Source organism: Molossus molossus, unplaced genomic scaffold, assembly GCF_014108415.1.
Source record: "Molossus molossus isolate mMolMol1 unplaced genomic scaffold, mMolMol1.p scaffold_m16_p_9, whole genome shotgun sequence".
Classification (NCBI taxonomy): Eukaryota; Metazoa; Chordata; class Mammalia; order Chiroptera; family Molossidae; genus Molossus; species Molossus molossus.
In genome coordinates this window covers 88,701,200-88,727,257 of record NW_023425403.1, presented here as the reverse complement: position 1 = coordinate 88,727,257, position 26,058 = coordinate 88,701,200, and the positions used below count along the sequence as shown (strand labels likewise).

Genomic DNA, 26,058 nt, shown 5'->3' with positions numbered 1-26,058 from the left:
TCATGGGAATTCCTCATAGGCCGGCCCACTTTCAGTTTTCAAACCTCAGAGAGAAGTTGTTCATGAGGTTCAGGAGGCATGTACCACTGCGTTCCGTTGTTAATATGCATGCCGAGATGATCAATGGCACAAGCCTCGTACAGCACGCGCACGTCGAATGAACGTTAACACTCCGTGATAGTCCCACTTGGGCACTTTGCCAACATGCTTTCTGGTGGGAGAGGAGAGAAGGAAACAGACTGGGAAAAGGGCAAATGGGAAAGCTGATGACAGTGGAAAAGGATTTGTTAATACTGATTTAAGGGTACATGCCATGAATATAATGAACAGGAATGAGAAGTAGAAGCTGTCGAATGTCCGAGCCGGAGAGGACCCGAGGCACCTGCTGGCTCCAACCCCTCACTTCTCAGAGGCGGAAGCTGAGGCTCAGAGCAGACGTGATAGGCCTTGGTCACTGAGCAGTTTATGGGCAGATTAGAACCCAAGACTGTTGGCTCCTTGTACACTTTCTACTACCATGTGGTTTTTGTTCAATATGTTTTTTATTGATTTTTTTTTTTTTAGAGAGAGGAAAGGAGAGAGATAGAAACATTGATGTGAGAGAGATACATCAATCTGCTGCCAATCTGCTGCCTCCTGCACACACCCCACTGGGGATCGAGCCCACCCACCGGGCATGTGCATGACTGGGAATCAGACTGGGACCTCTCAGTGCAGGGAACAACGCTGAATCCACTGAGCCATGCTGGCGGGGCACCATGTGTTTTGTTGTTGTTGTTGTTGTTGTTGTTGTTGTTTTTTATGAAAAATGATCAGAGGAGGATATTCTCACTGTAAATGTACAGTGTGACGCTGGAGTTGAAGGGTGCTGGCATCACTGGGCATTAGTGCTGCTATCCGGCTAGAAAACGAGTATTTGCCTCTGGCACTACCCCCTCCCTCATGCCAGAATCCAAGCCTGCTGCCACCAGGCTTCCTCCACAAGACCCTTTCTGTCTCTTACAGCCCACGACCACCCCCACTCTCCTGTCTTCTGCAGCACCTGTTAATACTGTCTACTTGAGCATTTAATTATTTTCTGAGCATCGGGTTTTTGTTTATTGTTCTCTTCCCCTCTAGCAAGATTTTAGGCCTAATAGAGACAGAGACAGTTTACTGTTCTAATGTTCCACCTCACTGCATTTCTCCCAGGTGTGGCATACTTCTTGTTTGGTACCTGAGTATAAATATTGGTTGTTAATCAAATATGGATGGAAATGATGGTGGTATGGTATTTGAAATTGAGCTGGAGCATCATAACTACAAAACATATTCTAAACGTTGTTTTTTTGAGTAAGCCATGACCTCAGCTGGCTTCTAGCTAATATATCATTCCCCCTAAAGTGGAATGCATAGAGTATACTTTAGTTGAGAATTTCACAGTAGTAGTATTACAGTACTGTTATTAATGTTATTTTAACCTGGACATTGGGAAGGTTAGAACTATCATGCAAATGTGCTTTATACATTTATCATAGGAATTGGCATCAACCTCATCTTAGATCTTGAAAATAGTAAATAGCGGGAGACTTTCGATTTGGCACCAAGAGATCCTGGTTCTAATCCCTGCTCCATCACTAATGAGTGAGGTGACTTTAGAGAAATCTTTTAAGCTTCTTAGTTCTCAGTTTTCTCATCCCTGTAGTAAAAGGGTTTGACCATACAGTGCCCTAAGTATCCTTCCTACTCTGAAAATTCTACAATCCTCATCATGTCAATGACTTCGATCCTTTACTATCTCTGAATATCTAAACACAAATATGGGCTGGGACGCAGCATGATGCCGGACGCTCCTGGCTGATCACTGAACGGAGGCTCAGCTGCTGCTCCACGCACTGTCCTGCTTCCGCCTTGCTGTGGAGTTTCTGTCTGCCGGGCAGCACTGTGAAGTTTAAGCCACATTTCAATCCGGAGAGGGTGTGGGACACCTGCTGGTGCTGCAAACTGGCCAGGAGACTTGTCGGGGAGGCTGCATCCCGCACTGACCATCTCCTCTGTCACATCCTCTTCTCTTTCCTTGAGTAAAATTGTGAAAGCCTCAGGCGTTTGCGTGAATGATGAAATTCATCCACAGGTATTTGTTGGGTTCCGGTTAAGTGTGAGGCAGTGTGCTGAGTGCGCAGTGGAGTGTGGGGGTTTTGAGATCTCCATGTGCACCATGACCCCGCAGTCAGGCGGACGGTGTCCTTGTCCACATTTCTTCTGCCTAAACAGCTCTTTCTGAAATCCCTTACTTCTTAGGAACATCTCAGCTAAGCCTGTGTTCCCGCCAGGGGAACTTTGGCTCCTCTGTCCGTGCTGTGGAAATAGAACTTTACGAAGTGTTAACATGTTTTCCCAGCCTGTGGTCATCACACCATCATTCATTCATTCATTCATGGGGAAAGAGCCCTTGGCTGCGTCAGCAACTCCGCAGGTTTCTGTTTCTCCTCAAAATCGTACTGATAGCTGGATTTGCTGGTGCCTTAAGTGCGAGAAGCGTAATATTTATTAAAAATACCTCTTTGGCCCTGGCCAATTTGGCTCAGCAGTTGAAGCATCGACCTGCGGATCAGAGAGTCCCGAGTTCGGTTCCCACTAGGGGCACGTACAAAAAAAAAAAAAAATACCTCTTTGCTCTCATAGAATAAATGTCAAGAGAAAGTATTTTTTATAAAAACCTCCACATCAAGGCGAGCACGGAATTTTCCTTCTGCACAGGCACCAGAGTGGACAGTGGAGGATGCTGGGAGCCGGCCAGGTCTGAGTTGAGCCTGTGTGGAAGCTGATCCTTCCTTTCACGCTCACGGAAAATATATGAACTGAGCCAAGTGATGCCGCTATGATATTAACATGTGAAAAAAATGTCTTCACTGGTAACACAATATGAGAGAGAAATGAAGCCTTATGCTCTGGAAAGAGAGTTGTGGAAGACTGGGTTTCAAGAACTGACGCCGTATGTGTTGAGTGAAGCATGGCCACTCGGGAAAGACAGAACTTGGAGAGCTAACGAGGAAAACCCTGATACCTTGGCATGGGCCGAGGTGTGGGGGCCAGGAAAGGAGTCCCTGTAAGGGGGAGGCGTGTGTGTGCGTGTGCCCGTGCGTGTGCTCGCACTGGTGGCTGGGGAGCCCTGGGAGGCCCCGAGGAGGCAGCCTCACCACTACTGTGGAAAGAATCCACACTCAGAAACATTACACGGGATGTTTTTTAAAAGCCAGGACGCCTTCAAACTAGATCTGAAGAAAAGTGAGATGTCAGTCAAGTTACCTTAAGATGGAGATGATGTGTCCTTGACTCTACGCAGCTGAAAAAGAGCACCACTCACTATTCCTGCTCAAACAAGAGAAGTCTGTGCCCGGAGAGGACGAACAGCCACAGACCAGTGAGCACGTCTGTTAAAGGAGGCAAACTGCCGAAGTGGGGAGATGCCACCTCCAACAGGGTAGTTGTGGGACCCCGAAAGCCAAAAATATTTACCATCTTCCTCTGCAGGAAGCTTGCCGACCCTGTTCCGTGGGGTCACTGAGCTGGAGAGGATATTCGAGATGGCCCAGCCCGCCCCCTGCCTTGGGGTCTGAAGGGGGAGGGGCTTTCTTCAGGCCGCACAGCTGCCTGGAGGTGGAGCTCCGGCCAGACCAGAGGCTCCTGGCTGCCTCCCCTCTCCCAGGCAAAGGGGTGCGATCCCGCAGGATGTCCTGGCCCCCCGCCTTAGTTCCCTGTTGCAGCTTATTATTTAATAACAGTGATAAACAAAAATAGGGCAGAATGGATCTTAGAGTAAAGTGTGTGCTAAGATTCCTCAATATGCTTCAGGAGAGAGGTGCATGCAGGTCCTCGCCCTAGGGTCACATCAGATGTTCGGCTTCTTTGCGGTACAACATCCACTGACCTCCAAGGTTCGGCCTTTGCCGCCTCCCTGATGCTGCCCCAGCTCCCTCGCCTTCTTGCATGCACAGGTTCCCCCACACCCACAAACGGAGCATTCCTATGAAGCCTTGTGTGAGCATAAAGTGAGGGCACAATTATCATTAATTTTTATGGAAAATAACCCACCAAATCATACTAAATACACTTAATTACACCCCGTTTTACACTAAGCATAACACTCTTACAAGCTCTCTTAGGTTTTTCTGATCATATCTTAGGATGCATCTTGCTAATGGATGTACAAAAAAATCGAAATAACGTGCAGATGCTCACAGACACTGTTCGGCGCTCTGGGGTTTGACGCTGGGGGCCGAGCGCAGTCCCCGCAGAAGGAGCCGCTGTCGGTGCGGTGCTGGTGCTGTGTGCTGGTGCTGTGCGCTGTGCGCTGTGTGCTGGTGCTGTGTGCTGTGTGCTGGGTGCTGGGTGCTGTGTGCTGGTGCTGTGTGCTGGTGCTGTGTGCTGTGTGCTGGGTGCTGGGTGCTGGGTGCTGTGTGCTGGTGCTGTGTGCTGGTGCTGTGTGCTGTGTGCTGTGTGCTGGTGCTGTGTGCTGGTGCTGTGTGCTGTGTGCTGGTGCTGTGTGCTGGTGCTGTGTGCTGTGTGCTGGTGCTGTGTGCTGTGTGCTGTGTGCTGGTGCTGTGTGCTGGTGCTGTGTGCTGGTGCTGTGTGCTGTGTGCTGTGTGCTGTGTGCTGCCCGACAGGGGCCGTGGCAAAGCACTCTCAACCCTGTGTTCGCTCTTCATAAAAGCAAAATCCTATTCAGATTTCTTTCGGTTACTAACGTTAGGTCTTTCATAAAAGCAAGATGTCATAAAGCAAACTTTTAAATAACAGGGAATAGCTGTATATGGCTGTATGTCCCCCACCCGCAGGACCGTAGGGACCAGCAGTGTTTTAGGATCTTTTACAGCTTCCGACTCCTTATGTGTCAGTGCTTGTAAGACTTGGCCTATAGTATAAATACATGTACAAATGGTACACGCTTGCTGGACTTGTGGTTGCCAGAGGCAGAGGGTGGGGATGGGGGAAATGGGCAATGGGGGCCAAAAGCTATAAACTCCGTTATAAGATACGTGATTTCTGGGACGGAATAGACAGCATGCTGACGGTGTTAACAGTATCATCTTGTATATGTGAAAGTTGCTAAGAAAGTAGATCTTAGAAGTTCTCATCATGAGAAAAAAATTGTAACAGTGAACAGTGATGGATGTTAACTAGACTTTTTATGGTGATCATTTTGCAATATACACATAAATCATGTTGTACACCTTAAACTTACAGAATGTTATATGTCAATTATGTATCAATAAAATTGGGGGAAAGAACATATATTAGAAAAGTAATCTGCTGGAACCTACCCCCAGAGTTTCCATTCCGAAGGTCTGGGGACTGAGCATTTGCATTTCAGTAAGTTCCCAAAAGATGACAATGATGCTGGTCCAGGAACCACATTTCGAAAACTACTGTTTCAAGTCACCAAGCATAGTGCCTGGTCCAGTAAATCTAGTATTGGAAGTAGCCAGTCACTGCGATATATATGACTTTTGGAACGCCACAAATGAACGTGGCGGCGACTCAGAGGAAGGCAGGGTCACCGTTTTGAGGGTCAAAAAGGAGAAGAGATGCCTGGACTCTGGTGTCTGCTGGTCCTGCGGGAGGTCCCTCCCAGCCAGGAGTCAGCTCCTTCTGAGAGGGGTTGGTGGGTCTGTGGCCTCCTCTCTGTGACTCATGGAGGAACTGCAGATGTCGGCAGCCCCGGAGCAGGGGACTGGCTGTCCTGTAGCTGATGCCTGTTCTGTCTCTCGGGAATGGGAAAAAGAAACGATTACCAACTATTGACAAGGGGACAGGAAAACAATTTGGAAAACATTGAGTGGGCGTAAAATTGGAGTGCAGTTCAGCTCTCAGAAGTTAAAAATTCAGACAGTCTCCTATCTATCCTTTCCTCTAAGAATTTCTTACAAAGATATTTGTGTAAGAATGTTGAGAGATGCGTCTGAGGCTGCTCACTGCAGCCTTATTAATATCCGTGTGAATAGATTTCCACGATAGTTTAAGTGAAAAAAGCGAGGTGCAGTGCAGTGTATATAATATTAGCACTTTTGTGTAAATGAAAAACAGGCCACGCATAGGAAAATACGCACAATGTGCGCCATCTGCATGACGTGTTCTCTGGATGGATATGCTGGAATCTGTAAGTTACCCTTAGAGAGAGAAACTGGGCGGGGTGGGGGGCAGTCAGGATGGGAAAGTAGACTCTGCTTTTCGTTTTATTCCTCTTTTTGTTACATATGTGTGTTACTTTAGTCAATAAGGATAATCTAAGTAGGAAGATTTATTGAATTTAAAAAACCTAATGCAATATATTGTAAGAAACTATTAAAATAATATTCTCATAGATTTCTGCTTTGTTACTTTCCTGAATATTGGAATGCATGCATTACTAAGGGATCTACAGTTCCCTGGAGTGTACTGGGACTTATACAAAGCTTAAAAAGTCACTGTCTATGGAATAGTTTTCCATTTATTTGAACAACATCACCATTTCCTGCTTGCCTGAGACTAAGAGCATCCTATTTCTTTTGTTATAATTTGATCAGCATGTTCCTCCCTCTGTCCACATCCCACTCCCCGGAAGAACCAGCTCTCTGTCCTCATCTCGGCGGGAGGGTCGGACAGCCCGCTGGTGGGCCCCGGGTGGTGTGGCTGTCATGGAGTCACAGTGCCACTGTACTCGTTACTCATCTCAACACAACACCCAGAATGCCCTTTTCCTCCGCAACTTGAAATTCCAGTCCATGCCTCCTTAATGTATGGGTTTGACCATATTAGTTCTGTTTCCTGGGCTTCCCGCCAGACAGACTTGCAGGCTCCTCGGAGCCCCTGACTCAGAGCCTTCCTGAGTGAGTGAGCAGAAATCTCCCTGGGAATCTCTCCGAGCAGCCTCCCCCGGCCATGTCCCTGTCCTGTTTGACACTAACTGCTCCTCCGGCCGGCTTTGTCTTGCTCCTCTGGCTGTCCTGAGAGCCCAAATCACTTACTAGGTTCCCTCCATTAGAATTCTTCGAATCAGGGCCAGGGCTCATCAGTTCCACCCAGCTTTTAGTATTTAAAAACAGTAACAAGCCAGGGTGGAGGAGGTCTGTTATTTCGTTCGTTACATACTTTTGGAAATCTCTTATGAGCTGTTCATGGAGGATTTGGAAAGAATGTCATCCCTTAAAGGAAAATGAAATTTCCTTCGAGCCCTGCAGAGTTAAGGCTCTATCATGAGCCCAGAGAGCATTAAAGCAGAAATTATGCCTGGAAGATGTGTTGCAGGTGCTCTATTTGGGCGGGCCTACCGCCAGTAAGGGTGTAATCCGTTTCTCAGGTATTTGGGACACTCAATGGATTTAAGGCTCGTTCACGGCTGTTTGGTTGGAACAAAAGAGGCAGGAGGTACGGGACCTAGGAGACAGAATGCAGACAGGAGGCCATGAAGGAGAAAGGGTTCTGTGTGTGTTCCTTGGAGGGACCTAACCTTTCTCGTCGTTGCTTCCGGTGCTTTTCTGCCCCGAGCTCCCAGTTCAGGGGCGCTGTGCAGCCAGGAGCCCCAGGTGGGGTGCGGGGCGCCCTGAGCCGGCCCAGGAAGCTTGTTTAAATTGTTCTGTTTCTGGGTAAGTGGGTGTCCTGCTCTGAGCTGTCCTTCCTGAGAAGATAAGTTCTTCTCAAGATCCTTTATGAAGTGCTCTCCCAAGTAAGGAGCATGCTCTGCACTCCAGACTCCAGGCATTTGGGGATGGGGGAGAGTCCTGAAAAAAGTTGTTTTGGTTTTATGGATTTTTTTTCCCGAAATTTTGAAGGATATATACATATATGTGTATATGTGTTTATGTAGGTGTATTTGTCTCCTCACTCACACACAGATAAGAGTGAAAAATCAACCAGCAGTAGCCCGTTAAATTTATCAAACAAGGAGGCCGTGTGACCGGGGCAGCGCTAAGACTGTGGTGACCAGTGTAAGCAAACAAAATCTAAGCCTGTCAGTGCCTCAGGTTACACAGTTGAAGCCCAAGGACAACCAGTCACAAGCAGCCAGCTAGCTTCGAGCTGTGGCCACTCAGTAGTGTCCTTCCTTTCCTTCTGCCTTTCTCTCTCCGGGTCTGTCCCCAGCTCCTGTCGGCAGAGTGTCTCTAACCACTTCCAGTTGGTGCTGCCTGATTCCAATAGATTTTTGCTCAAATAAACTCTTTAAATTTTTAATATGCCTCAGTTTATCTTTTAACAAGACCTTTGCAGCTGCCAAGAGTAATTTCATCACAGCTCTTATATCCTTCCCTTATGTCCACTGACACCTGCTGGATATGTATGAGGGACTCCGTGATGACATCTAAGACTGACATTCAAGCTTATTTCTTAAATGTCAGTTGCTTAATTGTTCTATGATCCTCAACCTAATCTAGGCACAACACTTAAAACATAGAATTGTGGGAGAAAGATTTGCAAGCTGCGAAGGGTAAATTAAAATGTTCTGCCTGAGAACTCTTTCTGTTGATGATACTCCCAGAAGGCTCACGCGTCCTAACTGAAGCCAATTCGAGCGGGTCTTCGGCTGCCACGCCGTGGACCACGAGGGGGGCGAGGGCGCTGGTGGGTGGATCTGGGTTTGTTCTGCCTGCAGCACCACTTCCTATAAGCTGCATTTCTAACACAAGTCAGTGCCAACCTGTCTACTGTTTATCTCTTCTCTGAGCTGTTAAGTAGAGTTTAAATATCCCATTGGTGATTGCTTGTAGCTTCGGGGTGTGTGGAATGAGTAGCATGACCTCCTGGAGAAGCAGGGAGTGGTGGTCGAAGTCATGGGCATGTTTGTGGTGTCCCTGCTGGAGACAGTGACGAGTGCATGGTCTTTACCTGTGACATCAGTGGCAGTGGTCATCCCATCCGTGATGCTTAAAGTGTGCTGTCTTCGGATCCCATTCCTTAGGGCATAGGCTCTGACGTGGCTCTCTAATGATGTTGAATTCACGCTGTTGTGTGCCCCAAAGTCAACTGAGCCTTAGAAATACCATGAGAGTATCTTTCAGACCTAAAAACCTAAGCTTAGTTACACAGGCTTTTATTTTTATTTTTTATATGTTACTATGTGTGAGTGTGTGGGGCGGGGGTGGGGGGGTATAAAAATAAGAAGTATAAAATCAATCACATTTAGTTTTGCTTTTAATCAATTCTCCTATTGCAAAGAATACAATTACATGAAATCAAGATAGGCCCAGAAAATTGAAGACCTCATATCTCTCTGAATTCTGACTTCTTTCTGAACCCCCAGTATGGATTTCGGCTCCATCTGGATGACCTTCAGGCGTCTCATATTCGGCACATCCCAGAGCAGATTCCTTGTCTTCGTTCTCAGACCCCCACCTGCACTCGTCCTCTTGGTCTCTGCTGTATGTCCCCAGCTTGGTCGTCCAGGTCTCCCTCCCCGCCCCTCGTAGCCAGTCAGCCACACTGTGTCCCATCGACTTGCTCCCTCCATGCCAGGGACCCTCCTCGGTTCAAGCCTTCATCATTTCTCCCAAGTGAATCCTATCCGGCTGCCTCCTCTGGCCCACAGGAAGTTCACAGTCTGGCGTGGCATTCGTGGTCTTTCCTCATTCGTTCTCCGACACTCGCCCATCCCCACCTCTGCTCACACGGTCCTTCACCTTCCACGCCAGCCTTCGCGTGGGCCGCCCTGCCTTCCCAGCCGAGCAGGTACTGGTTCACTGTTTAAGACAAAAATGTTGCCTCCTTTGGGTGTGTTCCCTGACTCCACCTCCTGAGTTAGCGCCCACAGGTGCCATCCAACCCTCTCTGACCCAGGGTTGTTATCTGCTGGTCTTTCTCCCTGGAGACTGTGATCTCACCCAGGGCACAGCTGTGTCTTAATCACATATTTCCAGCCATCAATCAGTCACGTGCCTGGTGACCAGTAGGGTCGCAGAGGTTTGCTGAATGAATGAATTGAACTTACGCCCTGGAATGTGGTGGCCGCGTGTTCTAAATGACTGAGGCACTTAGCCGCAGATGGGATGTCTGCATCAGCACGTGACTTGGGTAAATATTAGGGGGTCTACGTTTGCCCTTGAACGTGTGCAGTTTTGGGCCATTCGGTCTTTCTTCGAAGCTCTGTCCTGTCTGTACTCCTCCATGTGCATCACTGGTCTCTCACCTTCCTTCCACTCCACACACCTTCCCCCACTCCACACACACATAGATGAACACATGATTTTCTCTTTAGCGTATCTCCTTTATTAACAGCTTTCCCTGATGGCTGGCAGAATTTTGGTCATCGCAACCCAAATTCTCAGCCTCAACCCTTATTGTGCCTTCCCCCAGGGCTGGTGTCAGGACACCCCAGTTCTTATTCTTCTAAATGATGCCAAAGAGCTCTACTATTAAAGCAACGGGACCCACTCTCTTTAAAAATCTCACAATCACTACCACCCCTATCCCTGCCAGATAATCTCGTCTGCAGTGGATTTTGCCGAGGCAGTCTGGGCTGACCGCTCTGTGCTGCCCGTGCAGAAGACCCCGGGAAGCCAGCCCACGTGCAGACGAAACGACAAGAGCCCAGGCAGGGGCTGCACCGCTGGCTTCCTCCAGCCAGGCTGCAGTGCAGCCGAGCCCTGGGCCTTCGGCCTTGGGGTCAGGTGGGCCCAGCTCTGGGCCTTGGGGTCAGGTGGGCCGACCCTGGGCCGCGGGGTCAGGTGGGCCGACCCTGGGCCGCGGGGTCAGGTGGGAGTGCCCTCAGAGCAGCTCCCTTCCTCTGACAGTGCTACTTCCTCCAGGTGAGGTGAGGAGCAGGAACCCCTGGCACTCAGGAAAAACATGTGATAACCTGATGGCAAATCCTCCTGCACAATGAGGGCAGTGGAGTCATTGTGTGACACGATGATCGAGTCTGATAGATAAGGAGGTTTGGAGTTGGAATTCTCTTGAGGTGGAGAGCGGTAAACACAAAGCCCCTGTGAAAACTCCCCCTAGGCTGGGGAGTAGGTGCTTCTTAGAATCTGCTTTCTTCTATGCTCCATCATATACTTGTTTATTTTGTGTGCTAATTTTTAAAACTGTGGCACCAGCCCAGCCGGTGTGGCTCAGCAGTTGAGCATCAACCCAGGCACCAGGAGGTTGCTGGTTCGATTCCCAGTCAGGACACATGCCCAGGTTGTGGGCCTGATCCCCAGTGGGGGCGTGCAGGGGGCGGCCAGTCGATGTTCTCTCTCATCAATGTTTCTGTCTGTCTCCCCCTCTCACTTCCTCTCTCTCTAAAAATCAATCAAGAGAAAAAATAAGTTGAATAAATAAAATTGTGGCACCAGGTGTGGCTCTTCAGTGCAGATCATCCTATTACTCTGCCATTCTTGGGATACCTGGGAGATTTGGGAGAGCTTTGAGGTCCTTTTTTATAATAGAGCCTTGGAAGTCACTTAGGAAAAATTTATGTTTGAGAAGCTATGAGAAGCTAATTTTAACTATGCCTTTCTAACTAAATATTTAGAAGTTTATGTTTAATCATATGGTTAATTCAGTGCTATAATGTCCTTAATTTCATGCTTACTAGATCAATAACTGTTCAAACAAGACTGAATCTGCAGTTGGTTGGCCCCACCCATAACATCCACTGCTAAGAGCCCATCCCTTTATATAGCTTTGTTCAAAGCCCTCAACATTGATCATTCCAACAGCACCATGCCCACAAGCCACAGAAGTTCTAAATGAAGTCAGAGTGATAGAGTTGGAACTTCAAGGGGTTTGGGAGCCGAGGGAAGGAGCCCTGTGACAGTGAGTGGTGTGTGGTCACAAGGCACTGTGGAAATGAGGTCTGCATGCCAGAGCTGGTGGCCGGTGAGCCTCGGTCCCTCGTGACGGGGAGGCAGCGATTCACTTCTCTCCCTGCCGGAGGCTGGAGGGCTGGAGGGCTGGCTGCATTGGGTGCAACAGGGGAAGGAAAAGGAGCCAAGGAGTAAAAATGGTCCTGAGATTGAGGGGACACAGCTACTCATTGCCCCAACTTAGACTTGGACACGGTAATGTCTTCAGCAGGCTACCTTTGACTCCTTGAGATAGAGATCATCAGAAGAGAAAAAGATACATGTTTGGCCTTTCCTCATTCAGCCACTCCGCTCTAACTTCACTTTAACCCCCAGTGAAGGCGTTATTACATTATCTGCGTATCTGCACCAGCAGCCATGTAATCTAGAGATACAGGTATATAGACACACCGAGTCACGTTTTTAAATGAGGCAAAGAATCTTGGAAACAAGTGCCCATGAACTTTTCCCAAATTTAGAATTTTTTTTAACCTAAAGTTATGGAGACAGACTTGAAGGGAGACATCCCCAACCTTGCTCAAATGTAAGTACAAAAAAGGCACAAATTGGATGGATATTGATGATGTTATTTCTGCTGTGACATCATCCATAGACTCCTAGTGTCTTTGCTTTGCTTCCCTATAGTGATCACAACATAAATTACTTGTCTTGTTTGACTTCCTTGTTCACCAAAGTTGAGCAGATTGTGGCCGTTTTCAACGCTTCTACCAGACAAAAAGCTTGGGACCATTTCTCGAAAGCCCAGCGCAAGAACATAGACATTTGGCGAAAACATTCTGAGGTTGGTGATTTTATTATTACTTTTTAAACACCATCACACAGCTGGATTGGCAGAGAATAGTGTGGCTGCAGCCGTTACAGTTTCTGTTGCAGTGGGCAGTCATCTTGCCATTGTCCTGTCTCATTGTCACCTCCAAATCCAGCTCAGATGTGTTCCTTGCCCAGCAAAGCAGCTGACCTCACACTCTGAGGACAGAGTACTTCCCTCCCCGGCAAAGGGAGAGAAGAAGGATGTCTTCCATTCATAAGCAAAGAGCTCAGAAATAAACCGAGACGCTTTGCCTAATGATTATGAAGTAAAGTGCAACATAAAATAGAAAACCAGTTTTTAATAAATATGGAGTTTTTTTCACTGTTCTGCAATGTGATGAGGACAGTTTGTCGTTTGGGCTAGAAAAGGCAGGTATGCCTCTTGTCTGTGTTTTATCATCATGAGCAATCCCTGAGCCCCCTGTGCTGGCCAGTAGGTCCGATCACACCTGTCCCTGAGCAAACTCCCTCAGGGGAGCGATGGCCGGGCCAGCAGCCTGCCCTCTGCATCAGTGCGTGTGTGAAGGGTGAGTACTCACCCCAGGGAAAGAGTCCAGAACTTGACCTTCTTTGCCACCTAGAAGGGCCAGAATGTATCATTAGTCATTGGTCGTCCGGCTGTTGTTTTTAACCCCACAGTGTAGTGTACGCTTTGAACCTGTAATTTAAAAGTAAGTATACTGTCTTTGTTTGCTTCTTTTTTTTTTTTAAATGAGAGAATGTTTTTCATGTGGATGCCTTTCCATCGCTAGCATGTTGATATCCAAGTTCTCTAAATGACATTCCCCTCTTTCAAAATCCCAAACCTAGAGAAGGTAAGGTTTATTTATTTAATGATTTTGGCTCACACTTGTAAAATAAGTGTTTTATGTAGAGTTTGAAGAATGACACAGTACTGTGATATCAATCATTTGGGTAGCATTTTAAGTGCCCATTAACTAATGCTAACTTACAATTGAATACCAATGGCACTAGATATAATATCCACATGAATAGCAGATGAATCCTTTATTATCACTGTTATTACGGTGAATGCCGACTGACTTCACAATAATGGGACACTTAAAATGCTAGTGCAATTTATTGTTAAGAAGGACATTTTTTACTTTGTTCACAAATGCCTAAGAAGGTGGTTGGTGAGTGGTGCAGTTCGGTTCCTCTGCTCAGGATTATGAATGAGGAGGAGGTGGGATTTCTCTTGAAATTTTCAGGGGCCAGAGAAGCAAAGGATGCTTCCCCAGACACTGAATCGAGACCGGAGTCAAAGTTGATTATTTTCAGAAGGAAAGAAGCCTACTTTATGGTGAAATGTACAAATTGAGGGTTATGAAACACAAATCAGAATCCCTGAACTAGGACTCCATTTTAGGAATAATCTACGAATTGCTTCTTTTTTTCCTTCACGTAAAAACCAAACGTGATTAAAAGAAGTATTAAGAGAAAGACAAGTGGCATGATGCTGAATAGACCTGTGATTAAAAGGCTGTGTCATTCGTAGGTGAGTGTCAGCAAATACCAGTTACTGATTTAGGTCACACTTCCGGCCATGTCTGGTCCCCTCCTCCTAGGCTGTCCTCCCATCGCTGAGCAGGGCACGAGGTTCCAGCCTGTCCCAAGGAAGCCTGCTTGCTGTGCTCCCTCCGGGGGGTGGGGACAGACACAGTCCTGACAGGGCTCCTGGAAGGTCTTTCTGACTCCCTGCCACTCCCGCCACCTCTTTTGATAAACTAGGAAATAGAATTCGAAATTACCCTTGATTTTCTCTCCTACATGTCGCTTAATTGATTAAGTACCAGTTGGTAATTTAACATTGTGGATGATTTCTCAGTTGCATATAAGCTTGATAATTGGCTTGATTTTTTCCGCGTTCCCATGTACAGCATCTGTTAATTACCTGCAACACCTTTACAGATGTATTAGAGTGTACTAGTGATTTACTGCTGAACCAGAGGCACCCTGTGGAAACACCCTCCGCTTATTTTTTTTCCCTCCCATTTTTTTCCCTTTCTGCCGCCCTTCCCCACAACAACAGCTACTGTATGACAGTTTGTCATTAATTGTAGGGACTCAACAACAGGCTCTTTCAGCCTCATTTATTCTCTCCACCTGACTTTTCCTTGTTTTAAGTATTTTCAAGCCACTTCTTTGGGAATTGGGCTCTTTGTCAGAAAAATTAGCTGTCCACAATCTATAAACCTCACCACTAATCACGTGCGACATCTGCCCCCGATACCCACGGTGTTGTTTAAGGCAGGATTGGTACCTCTTCCTACGGAGTGGCGTGGTCCTGGGTCGTCAGCCTGCTGGCCGTTCAGGACTGCCCTGCAGTGGGTGTCCCTGTCCCAGGGACCTTGCCTCTCTGCCGACCCCTCTCCCATCCTCTGCAGTGGTCCAGACCTGACCATGCACATGCTGTCAGCAGTACATGCTTTCCATCCCGTCACGCTACAGTGGAAATCCGTGAGCGGAGCAGGGGAGGCAGCAGAGAGAAGCTGGAACAGAGTCATGTGTGCACATGGATTGCACGGGCCCTAGAACTATGCTCAAAGTCATGCCATTAATATGTTGTCATAATTTAGCTTTATTGTTACTCAAAAGTTTACTCATTATGAGATGAAGTTATTTTAACTATTTGACTTTTATTTAGTGACTTCAATTTAAATGAGGTAAAAAAAATAAAAGAAATGCAGCCCTTTTTCTGTTTTTTTTTTTTTTTGAGGATAATACATATAAGAGAAATACATAATAAGGATTCCCCAATACATAATATAGAGATTGACACAAATAGTAATATAATTATTTCACATAAATTATTACAGTGCCCTGATTTTCAGACACAGTTGTAAAGGACTTATGCTGTGATTCTTTGCTCTTGATGAGTTCTCACGTGCACGCGTGGTTCAGACAGCCCTTTTACTGCTATTCCCCCCGTGTGTGGGAGTTGAAAGAGGCTCAAAGACGTTAGATGCCTTGACTACAGCCACTCCTGGAGAACGTAAGACACGAGCCTACGATCTTAAAAGTGATGCTAAAACAACCATCACAACAAAAACAATAAACTCTGCACAATAATGTGAAACACCAGAAAAAGAAGGCATCTGATTTTATTTTGTCCTCCAACATTTAAAAAATGTTTACCATTTGGGTATCTGAATGGCGTGTGTGTGTGTGTGTGTGTGTGTGAGATCACACGTGGACAAGTGCTCACGTGCAGGGCACTATTTGCAGGAAGAATAATAGTGGTCTACGTTGTCAACTTGGAGAACCAAGTGCCTAGCATGAGGCTAAGTATCTTACATGCATTAACTTATTTTATTCTCACAATTATGATCATCACCATATTTCAGTGAGTAAATTGAGGCTGAGAGAGATGAAGAAACACTCCGAAGGCTCCCCAGCGGGTCGGTGGCAGACTGGGTCTTCCAGCGTTCCCTTGCTTGTGTTCCTGGTCCTGAGCTCTGAGCTCTGAGCTCTGAGCTCCTCGTAGGTGCCAGGCTCGCTGATGGTATTTCTGTGGCATCCTCACAACAGCCCTGCTAGGTGGATGTTATTACCTCCTTTTCTACAAGTGTGGGAATGGAGACTCGAGAGATTGAATAATTTGCTGAAGGGCCCTTGAGTAGTCATTGGCAAGCATGACTTGATCCCAAGTCTGATACCAGATCCCTGGCCTTCCCACACCCCCTCCCCTGGTCTTCTATACCCCTCAGAACTTTTTCCTAGACTAGGTGGGCAATGTTTGGGAGGGGAAAACTTCCGATTCTGAGTGCTCATGTGTCAGCCATAATACACTAAGAGACCGTTGGGAACAGTGACTGACGTTCCTGTGTTCTTACCTTTCAGGAGCTCCGGAACGCTCAGAGTGAGCAACTCATGGGCATCCGCCGCGAAGAAGAAATGGAAATGTCTGATGATGAGAACTGCGACAGCCCTACCAAAAAAATGAGAGTGGACGAATCAGGTAATGCTGATGACTGCCACATACCCGGGAGGTGTCCAAGGGCCTTCCTAATCCCGGGTAGGGCATATAGATTGGGAAATGACCGCATAACTCACGTTTATTTGAGTTATACTAAACTTTCATCTCTGAGTGACTCTGCCTTTTATTACTAGAACTTTACTTCTTAGGAACATAGTCATTTAAATTGTTCCAGTTGTTTCTTTATAAATAGTTCTGGGGCCATTATACTTTTTTCAGGGATATTTGCCTGTTCCCATAAAAATCCTTTTCTGAGCATGGTAGCCAACACTGACGCTGAGATATAGCTGCAATCTAGTTTCAGTCAGTGTGCTTCTAACGCACAAATTGTTTAATCCCTGAGGACGCTTTCTAGCCTCTGAGCCAGCGTGCGGGAGAGTTAGACTTTTACTGATAAACTTGAGTTCACTGAGCCTGCCATCGGAGGGTTGGCCCATTTTGTACCAAGAAAGGGGCATCACTCTTGAGTTTCAAAAAAGAGAGATGCTCAGAATGAACCCTGGTTCATGTACTCTGTCTCATCTGAGATGCTGATATAAAACTCTGGTGTTGAATGAGGTACCTGTAAGTCCCTTGGCCTGTGGGAGCCAGGGACATGCTCACTCAGACACAGGCGGCACCAAGGGGACTGCTTGTCCAGGGGAACAGTGTGGTGTAAAGGGCCTGGGAAGAACCACAGTTGCCACCATTGCTCAAAACACGAGGCATGACATAGATTTGATCTGCCTCCTCATAGGTACCAGTGAATAAAACTCACCTGTTCCAGGCTTTTTAACAGAAAGATTCAGGTGACCAGAAACAGAGGGCTTTGGCTCATTTGTTGATAGGTTGATAGAAGCCAAAATCAAGATTCAAAACGGCCAGGTCATCAAGGTTGCAGAGTGGACAGAACGCTCTGTTTCCAGGGCTTTAGGAGAGCAGACACGTGAGTGATGGTCGCAAGGAAAAGCCGCCGTGTCCGGGCATGTCAGAGGGAGTTCAGGCTCCTTGGAGCATAGCGTGGTCCTCAGTCCGGCAACATCAGCATCACCTAGGAACATACGAGAAACGTACATTCTCAGGCCTGGCTCACGACCTCGAGTCAGAAACCCTCTCGCGGGGAGGCCGAGGGGGCGCCAGCAGTCTGTGCTCCGAGCCGCAGGGAGTTGTGGCGCGTGCTCAGGTTTAGAACCTCTGCCTGGAACATGCCCCTTTCCTCCTCAAATCCCACTCATTCACATCTTTCAGAAGCGTGGCATCACGGAGGGACCACGCCCCTCTTGTCTGAAGCCGTGTGTCCTCGTCTGAACAACGAACCCGGCATTAATGGGTCGCTGTGTCTCCTGCTAACGTGACACCGATCTCTCAGCACTGCCTGATTTTGCTCACTGGAGGGAACCACCCTCCGCACAGCATCTCTGTTCTGCACGCCTTCATCTGTCAAGAGCAGAGAGCAAGTTTTGGTGTGATTTTCTTAAATTCGATATGAAATCTTCCCATAAAAATATACTTTTTTTTTTTTTTTCAAAAAAGCTTTCATCAGTTTTGAAGTTTCTAGATGAGAGGCAGTTTTACATGAAACTTGTATCCTTAGCATCCTTAATAAGGTAGGTGTAGGAGAAATGAATTGAGTTAATGAGAGCTTTTTATTTGAACCTGTGGCTTTTATGTTGACAAGGGAAGCGGTGACTTTTTTTTTTTAAACAACCTATTAATTTCCCAAGTAAGATGTGTATCATTTCATAGCCTGCTTAGACCAGGGCTCGGCCCCTGAGCTGTGCGGCAGGAGAATGCGCGGTGCTCGGGCCTCCCGCTCCGGGGCCATAGCATCCTGTGTGGAGGTCTGGCCACAGCCTTCCCAGCCCCCCCAGGCATCTGGTAAGAGCCTGAAGCAGGACCTGGACTTCAGAGCTTTCGCCAGGCTTGCTGCTTGGTCAGTAGGATTAACGAGCACAACACAGGGGCGTCCTGTGCTGATGCGGAGGGAGAGACGAAAGAATGGAGTGCAGATGCCGGGCCTCCAGCAGTTCAAGGTCGTTTTCGTGATTTCAAAGTGAGATGGCCCAGAGGACGTGGCGTGGGGTTTATGAGGAGAGCTCGGGACTGACTCGAGGGAGAGAGAAGGGCCTCATCTTATGGATTCCACTGGGCCCTGAAGCTCCTGCCAAAGGGGGGAGCTGTTCCCCTGTGTGCCTGCATGTTGGGGACACAGCCCGAGGGCAAGAACTCCCCTCTGGTCTTCTGACCGAGCCCAAGAGAGATCCCTCTGAACTGCTGCTGGATCAGGGATGGAGGGCGAGGCCCCCAACCTGAGGGTGTCCTTCAGGCGATCTCCTTAGGTGACAGCACGGATTCTAGGCGCAGATTTACATCTCTCAGGACCTGCCAATGGCCTCACAGAATGTCACTCTAGTTCACTGACGGGAATTGTCTAATGCTGGAAAGAAGTCACGTTCTCCATCTTTCAAATAATCCCTTGCCCTTTTCCTTTCTGCTGAAACAGGGAGAGTTGGCCTTGGAGCCCTGAGCAGTGCCTGCCCCAGGCATTCTTGGGAATCCCTGGAGAAATGTCCTCCTGGGAGCCCTGCCTGTGGGAGGACCGGGGCGCAGCCGCCCCGCAGGATGCTTGGTTCACCCGCGCGCTTTCTCCTTCACCGTCTCCCGGTACAGACGCCAGCCCGAGGGGAACTGGGGGAACGGGTTTCTAGAGAGGGCACGATGCATCGTGTGAGGACTAGAGAGGGCACGGTGCATCGTGTGAGGACTAGAGAGGGCACGGTGCATCGTGTGAGGACTAGAGAGGGCACGGTGCATCGTGTGAGGACTAGAGAGGGCACGGTGCATCGTGTGAGGACTAGAGAGGGCACGGTGCATCGTGTGAGGACTAGAGAGGGCACGATGCATCGTGTGAGGACTAGAGAGGGCACGGTGCATCGTGTGAGGACTAGAGAGGGCACGGTGCATCGTGTGAGGACTAGAGAGGGCACGATGCATCGTGTAAGGACTAGAGAGGGCACGATGCATCGTGTGAGGACTAGAGAGGGCACGGTGCATCGTGTGAGGACTAGAGAGGGCACGGTGCATCGTGTGAGGACTAGAGAGGGCACGGTGCATCGTGTGAGGACTAGAGAGGGCACGATGCACCGTGTGAGGACTAGAGAGGGCACGATGCACCGTGTGAGGACTAGAGAGGGCACGGTGCATCGTGTGAGGACTAGAGAGGGCACGGTGCATCGTGTGAGGACTAGAGAGGGCACGGTGCATCGTGTAAGGACTAGAGAGGGCACGGTGCATCGTGTGAGGACTAGAGAGGGCACGATGCATCGTGTGAGGACTAGAGAGGGCACGATGCATCGTGTAAGGACTAGAGAGGGCACGGTGCATCGTGTGAGGACTAGAGAGGGCACGGTGCATCGTGTAAGGACTTGCGTGATGCCTTGGGTTTAATCCTTCAGAAAATCAGAGTTGGTCAGTTATATCTCTGATCTTCTGGTTATGAAGAATATTTCACTGCGCGTTTGCTTTTTGCAACACGCAGTGATCCGCCACGCGTCTTTGGCCCGAGTTCCCCGGACACTCGAAGGAGGCGGATGCCGGGCAGGCTGCTCAGGGCTCTGCACCAGCTGCGTCTGGAAGGGGAGAGGCATTTGCTGGAGCAAATCTGAGATGCGGAGAAAGGTGAACGTGAACTTTGTCAATAAATTTGAAAAGCAAGACAGGTTTATCGAAGCGTTCATTCAAGAAGATTGGCATCCTGTTCCGAAGCCTGCGAAGATAATTTTTTATAGAAATTCAAATTTATTGTTGCATAGTCTGCCTCCTGCTGGAACTAAGCCAGACTTTAAAAGCCAGATCTATTCCTCCTCCTCCCTCCCTCTCTCCTTCTCTTTCTCTTTTTCTCTTTTACCCCTCACCCCCACGTTGGCAGCAGGGGTGGGGCAGGAAAGCACAAGAAAGAGAGGTGAAAAAAGAGGAGGTGTGTCCTAGACTGTAAGGCCGCAAATGGCAGAACCTGGTTGGTTTTAGTGCTGGGAGAGTCCAGTGAGCAGGCGCATGTAAAGCCCTTCCTTGGTGTTGAGCCCAGAGGAAGTGTCCATAACTGTTGACTTTCTCATTACCTCAGCACCTGGCCCTGGGCCTCACCAAGTCAGTGTTCCAGAAAGGCTTGTTGATCTCGACTGCCTATTTCTCTTCTTCCGGTCTGTTTTCATGCCTTTGTTCCATAAGTTCATAGGAAGATGGTAACCCTGAGGACGTTTGTTCTAATTAAATTTAAATGGCAAGCAGTATTCCTAGCCTGGTACGGCTCAGTTGGTTGGAGCATCGTCCACGCACTGGAAGTTTGCGAGTTTCCTTCCCAGTCAGAGGTCGGCACATTCCCAGATCACCAACTGGATCCTGTCCTGCAGGTGGCAACCAGGTTCTCTCTTACACTGCTGTTTCTCCCCCGCCCCCTCTCCCCCTCATCGAATCAGTAAAACATATACTCAGGCAAGGACTAAAAAAAATAATAATAAAAAGAATATTAAGTGGCAAGCATTGATAAGCATGTTTAAACAAAGATAATTCATTTCCCCCAAATGGGCTGAACTTTTATACAAACAAAATTCAGTGCCACATGCTTGATAGGCTACATCCCAGAGAGTTGAAAGTCGGGGTCATTCTAGTTACTACCAAGCATTTGTCTAGCGCCTCCTTGTGTTCGAGGCACTGCGGCCCAGGGGATATGGAGAGGGTTAGACACAGTCTGCCCTGCCCTCAAGGGCGTGAGACGCTTTTAGAAGAGAAGAAATAAATATTTTAAGCTAACAAAAATACCATGCCTAATGCCAAATATGTTCTAGAGTCATTTTAATTTAAATTCAGCATAAACCAAAATGAACATCACTCACTACCCAGTGTATGTACCTCATCCAATATTTAGTGAGTATACATTGTACCTTGAACACAAATTTTAGAAGAGTAAAATTAATATACCCTTTGCTTAAAAGATAACCCTTAAACCATTCCATAATGCACGAATGTTCTTGGATTTTAATTACACCTCATTTAAACTCTGAGTTCTTTAGGGGAGCAAATACTCTTTTAATTATGAAGGATGTTTTCTGGCTTGTCATTTTCCATGGAAATGAACCACAACATAGGCACAGACTTTTTAAAAAAAAATTTCAGTAAGAAGTCATTTGGAAAGATGTGCTAAATCTTTCAGCCAACTGAATCAAATTTGGGACTCATAATTAACTTCAGTTGGAATTGGTAGTATCCAATCCATCTGAATAGTTTTATGTGCAGCTAGAAGTCTTAGCTTAAAAAATTAATAATAAGGCTGTCGCTGGCTATCCCCTTGATCTCTTTGAACACCAGGACTGCCTGTTCTTCGGATTTCGTGTGCTTCCTGCATGGGAGTGCTTTGGGAAGACATGGAGGGTGCCCCCTGGGGAGGTTACCGCCAGGCTCACCGCCACCTCCAGCACCAGGCTGGGCACGGAAGGGAGGGCCACTGGAGGGAGCCCAGAGTCCGCCAGCCCACCACTGGGCCAGCTGAAGGCCGCCCCGTCACTTGCATTTGGTAGAAGCTTCCCATTGAATCGAATGTGATCTAAGCAGGCGGACTCTGGAGTTGTTTAGAACTCGGCGAGGGACCAGAGCTCAGACGTGGAGGGTGAGATGGTCTGTGTGCGGCCACTTGTCCCTGCAGGGAGCTCCCCACACCAGCAGACCCCAGCGCAGGCCTGTCAGTGGCCAGGGGAAGCTTGGGAGGGGACGCTGTTTGTAGACTTCTGTTTTCACAGGTAATGAGCCTGGAGGAGGGAGACAGCGGTGGTGTGTGTCTATCAGCGACCACCAAGTTAAAGACATGCATTTTATTTTTAACCACAAAAGAATAACTTCTGGGAACCCGAATGCTTCACAAAAAAAAACCAAACAAAAAAAAAAACGTGATTAATTAAAACTAACATGGTTTAAAGATGACGAAGTAAATCTTCTGAGGTGGGCTGAGTAGCCTGCTTCGTTCTAAATTCTTCAAACAGTGTTATTTCCAACGAGCCAAGGCTTTTTCGGTTTCTTTCTTGTCTTGCTGTTCTTGCCAAAGAATTCCAGTACGTTTATTATGGGTAGTTTTTTTCAGCACCCTGATTTTATATACAGTTACAATTCCCTTTTCATAATGGACATGTTTCTGAAAAGTATAAAATCATCTTTTCGTAAATTGCTTTACCTTCTAAATGCAAGAGACAGATGCTACTAAACAGATCCTGGGGTGCAGGGCTCCTTTGTGATGGAAGCGCTCCTTCTGCCCAGCAGCCTGTGCTGATCTGTTTCCTAAAGTCACATTTGCAGCCTAAACTCTCTTTAAGCATAGTCCCCCTACAATTGCATTTTTACATAGCACTGACAATGCCTTATTCCTGACATCTCTCTCATATATGCACAGATTTTCCATAATCATGTGTTTTATGTAAACTTGATTTGCGCTGGTAAAATTGCACTGTGTCTAGAAAGCATGGATTTTCCCTGATACTCGAACCATTCAACTGCGTAGCCCCGCCACAAATCCCAGGTGAGCCGTCCTGAGGTCAGCCCTCCAGGTGAGCGGTCCCAGACAGTCCGCAGCCGGCTGACGCTCGCTTGGAGCTGGGCGGCTCTCTGAATGGTCTCCTGAGCCGCAGGCCGGCAGCCCTCCCAGCTGCTTTTGCAGCACAGACTCTGGCTCTGCTAAGCCCTGGCTTCCTGCCTAGTGACATGAGCCCCTGGAGCCCGGTGAAGGGCTTGGGCTGATGGGCCATTGGCAGGAAGAGAAGAGTAAGGACATTCACAGCCAACTTTCAGAAGGAACTCTGCGGACCCTAACCTGAGAGGAGTATACCGGGATGGCCAGTGAGGAGCACAAGGTCCTCCCCAGCTGCCCGTGCACAGCCTCCGGTGCTCGGAGTCCCCGGGAATACCTTTATCTAGATTACAGTTTATTATGTTTTCTGGGCATTTCATTCTGATAAGGGTTGATGCAGGATCATTACACAGGAGAGTAGATGTAATCCTGTTTTCTTAGCAGGCTTTGAGGACACTGAGGGAATATTTATGTAATAAGATGCTAAGTTGCTATGGAAAATACTGTAGCAACCCAACATCTTCCCAAAGCCAGCCAGCCACTTGTAACAGCAATCTAAATTTACATTTCTTTTAGTGTCATTTTATCGACTCTCTTAGTATCTCATTCTGACAGGATGTTAAAATATGTTTTCAGCTTGTATTTGAGCAAAATTAACACAGCGCTGTTAGATTTTTAAGTGTGGTTTACACAACTTCTGAAAAAACCGCAGGGTATTTTTGAGAATTTAGAGGACTTCATCCGGGTAAGTTTGTAAGTTTCCTTTTTCTTTCCCAAATGTAGGAAAGAATTCCTTAGTAGTATATATTCCTAATTTTTCTTTTAGTTTGTAAGTAAATGAATTTCTGACTGTGAAATAGGGACTGTCCTTCCCAACACTGACATAATTGTCAGGTGTTCCACCTGAGATCATTGGTGCCCTTTCCCTCTCCCTGGCCCCTCCACCAGTCATCACCACAGTAGTATTGATTTAGCTCAAACAATCTACTGAATGTATAACAGCAAGATATTTGCCTTTAAGAATAAATTCATAACTGAAAAAAACCCAGCTCATTGTCCTCCAGCAGCATGGAGGTTTAAACATTAAACCTGTTTTCCTTTTTGTTTCAGACTTTTAAAAAAATTGATCTTTAGAGAGGGAAGAAGGGAGAAAGAGAGAGAGAGAGAGACATTGATGCGAGGTGTGAAGCATCCTTCGGCTGCCTCCTGAACCTCGGATAGAACTCAGAACCCAGAACCCAGGCATGTGCCCTGACCGGGAATCGAATCAGCAGCCCCTCAGGGCACAGGATGACACCCAACCAACTGAGCCACACTGGCCAGGAAAAACCTATTTTTCATATAAAAATAATACTTTGTCATTTTGGAAGGTCTAATAATGAAAGAAGAAAATAGCCCTGTCTGGTGGCTCAGTTGGTTGGAGCGTCACACCGTACACCCAAAAGGTTGCAGGTTCTACTCCCCAGTCGAGGTGAGTACAGGCAGCAACTGATCAATGTTTGTCTCTCACATCGATGTTTCTCTCTTTCTCTCTCAAATCAATTCAACAACAACAACAACATATCCTAGGGTGAGGATTTAAAAAAAAAAAAAAAAGAAAGGAGAAAATAAAACTGTGTGAGTTACAACACTACAAAAGACTGTGCTGTTTCTAATTTTTTTCTTCTGCACAGCTTAACTATATAAGCATTTTTCTATGTAATTTTTGAAGTTCAGACACAATAATTCCACATTATTTTGTTTTCAGTCAATTGTGTAACAATCGAATGTGTTTTTTCCTAAAGCTCCCATTTTATACGTTACGGAAACAGAAAATCAGAGCCAATCGCATGCCTTCTTTCTGGATCATGGGCTCTTTCACAGGAACCTTCGCGAATTGACGCGATAATCTTTGAGGTGGTCAGAGAAGATACTGAGATTATTAAAAGCTGATAACGAAGTGCACCAGCCCTTTCCAAAGCATTGTTTGGGTCCCTTATACATGGGGTGTGGCTGAGAAGTGACAGATACATAGCTGGTTGGTAGTGGAAAGAGAGTATGTATTGATTTTCCTCTATACCTCTCCATCTAAAACTTAAAGTGTGACTATTACACTGTTAAAGTGGGACACTGGCCAAAAGAATCAATACGGGACCATATTAAAGCATACGCTGTGACCAACGTCTCAGCACAGTGGTGTACTAGCTGTTTACGAACAGCATTTCCTAATTCTCTGCTTCCACGCTGCATTGTTCACCACACACAGTTGGTGACATAAAGCTATTACATCTTGACTCTTAACACTGTTGCTCATAAGCTTCATTAATCAAAGACCTGAAGATGCTAGATCGACTGTGTGAAGACACAAAGTGAGGACAGGGGAACATCTTACAGAATTCCAGTTAGTCAGACACCGTCAGTGCCACGGAACTATGGGAAAGGTAATTGAAAGAAGTAATTACTGTCTTCCCTTCCTTGGAAATCACACCAGCTGCTACGTGATCCTCGTACAGCAGGTCCTCTTGTAACATCACTTTGCTCAATGTCATTTCGTTATGATGTTGGTGAGAAAAGGAAAATGGGTTCCTGGCTGGGGTCACTGTGTGGAGTTTGCACGCTTTCCCACACGGGTAGGGTTTCCCTGGGTAATCTCGTTTCCTCCCACATCCCAGAGATGTTCACGAGAGGTGAATTGGTTAAGGGTCTAAACTGTCCCGGTCTGGGTGAGTGTGGGTAATTGATCTTTCTTAAATGTATGTATATATAGTTCACATTTATTTCAGTGTTTATTATCATCAGTGTTTGGTTCTTTATTTAGAAGTTTGGCGATGTTTTTGTGACCAGGAACGTGCCATAGGAATTTAACTCGTTTTATATCAATTAGCCTGTGGCAAAATTGG

At 47.1% G+C, this 26,058-nt stretch overlaps 1 protein-coding gene across 1 annotated transcript in view; it reads left to right on the top strand.

The window, feature by feature from the left end:
- Positions 1-26,058, top strand: part of ENOX1 (ecto-NOX disulfide-thiol exchanger 1) — a 318,289-nt gene that overhangs the window by 159,211 nt on the left and 133,020 nt on the right. The window contains exons 9-10 of the mRNA XM_036250067.1: positions 12,476-12,582; positions 16,455-16,572. Of these exons, the coding sequence (XP_036105960.1) occupies positions 12,476-12,582; positions 16,455-16,572 (225 nt within the window). The remainder of the gene's footprint in view (positions 1-12,475; positions 12,583-16,454; positions 16,573-26,058) is intronic.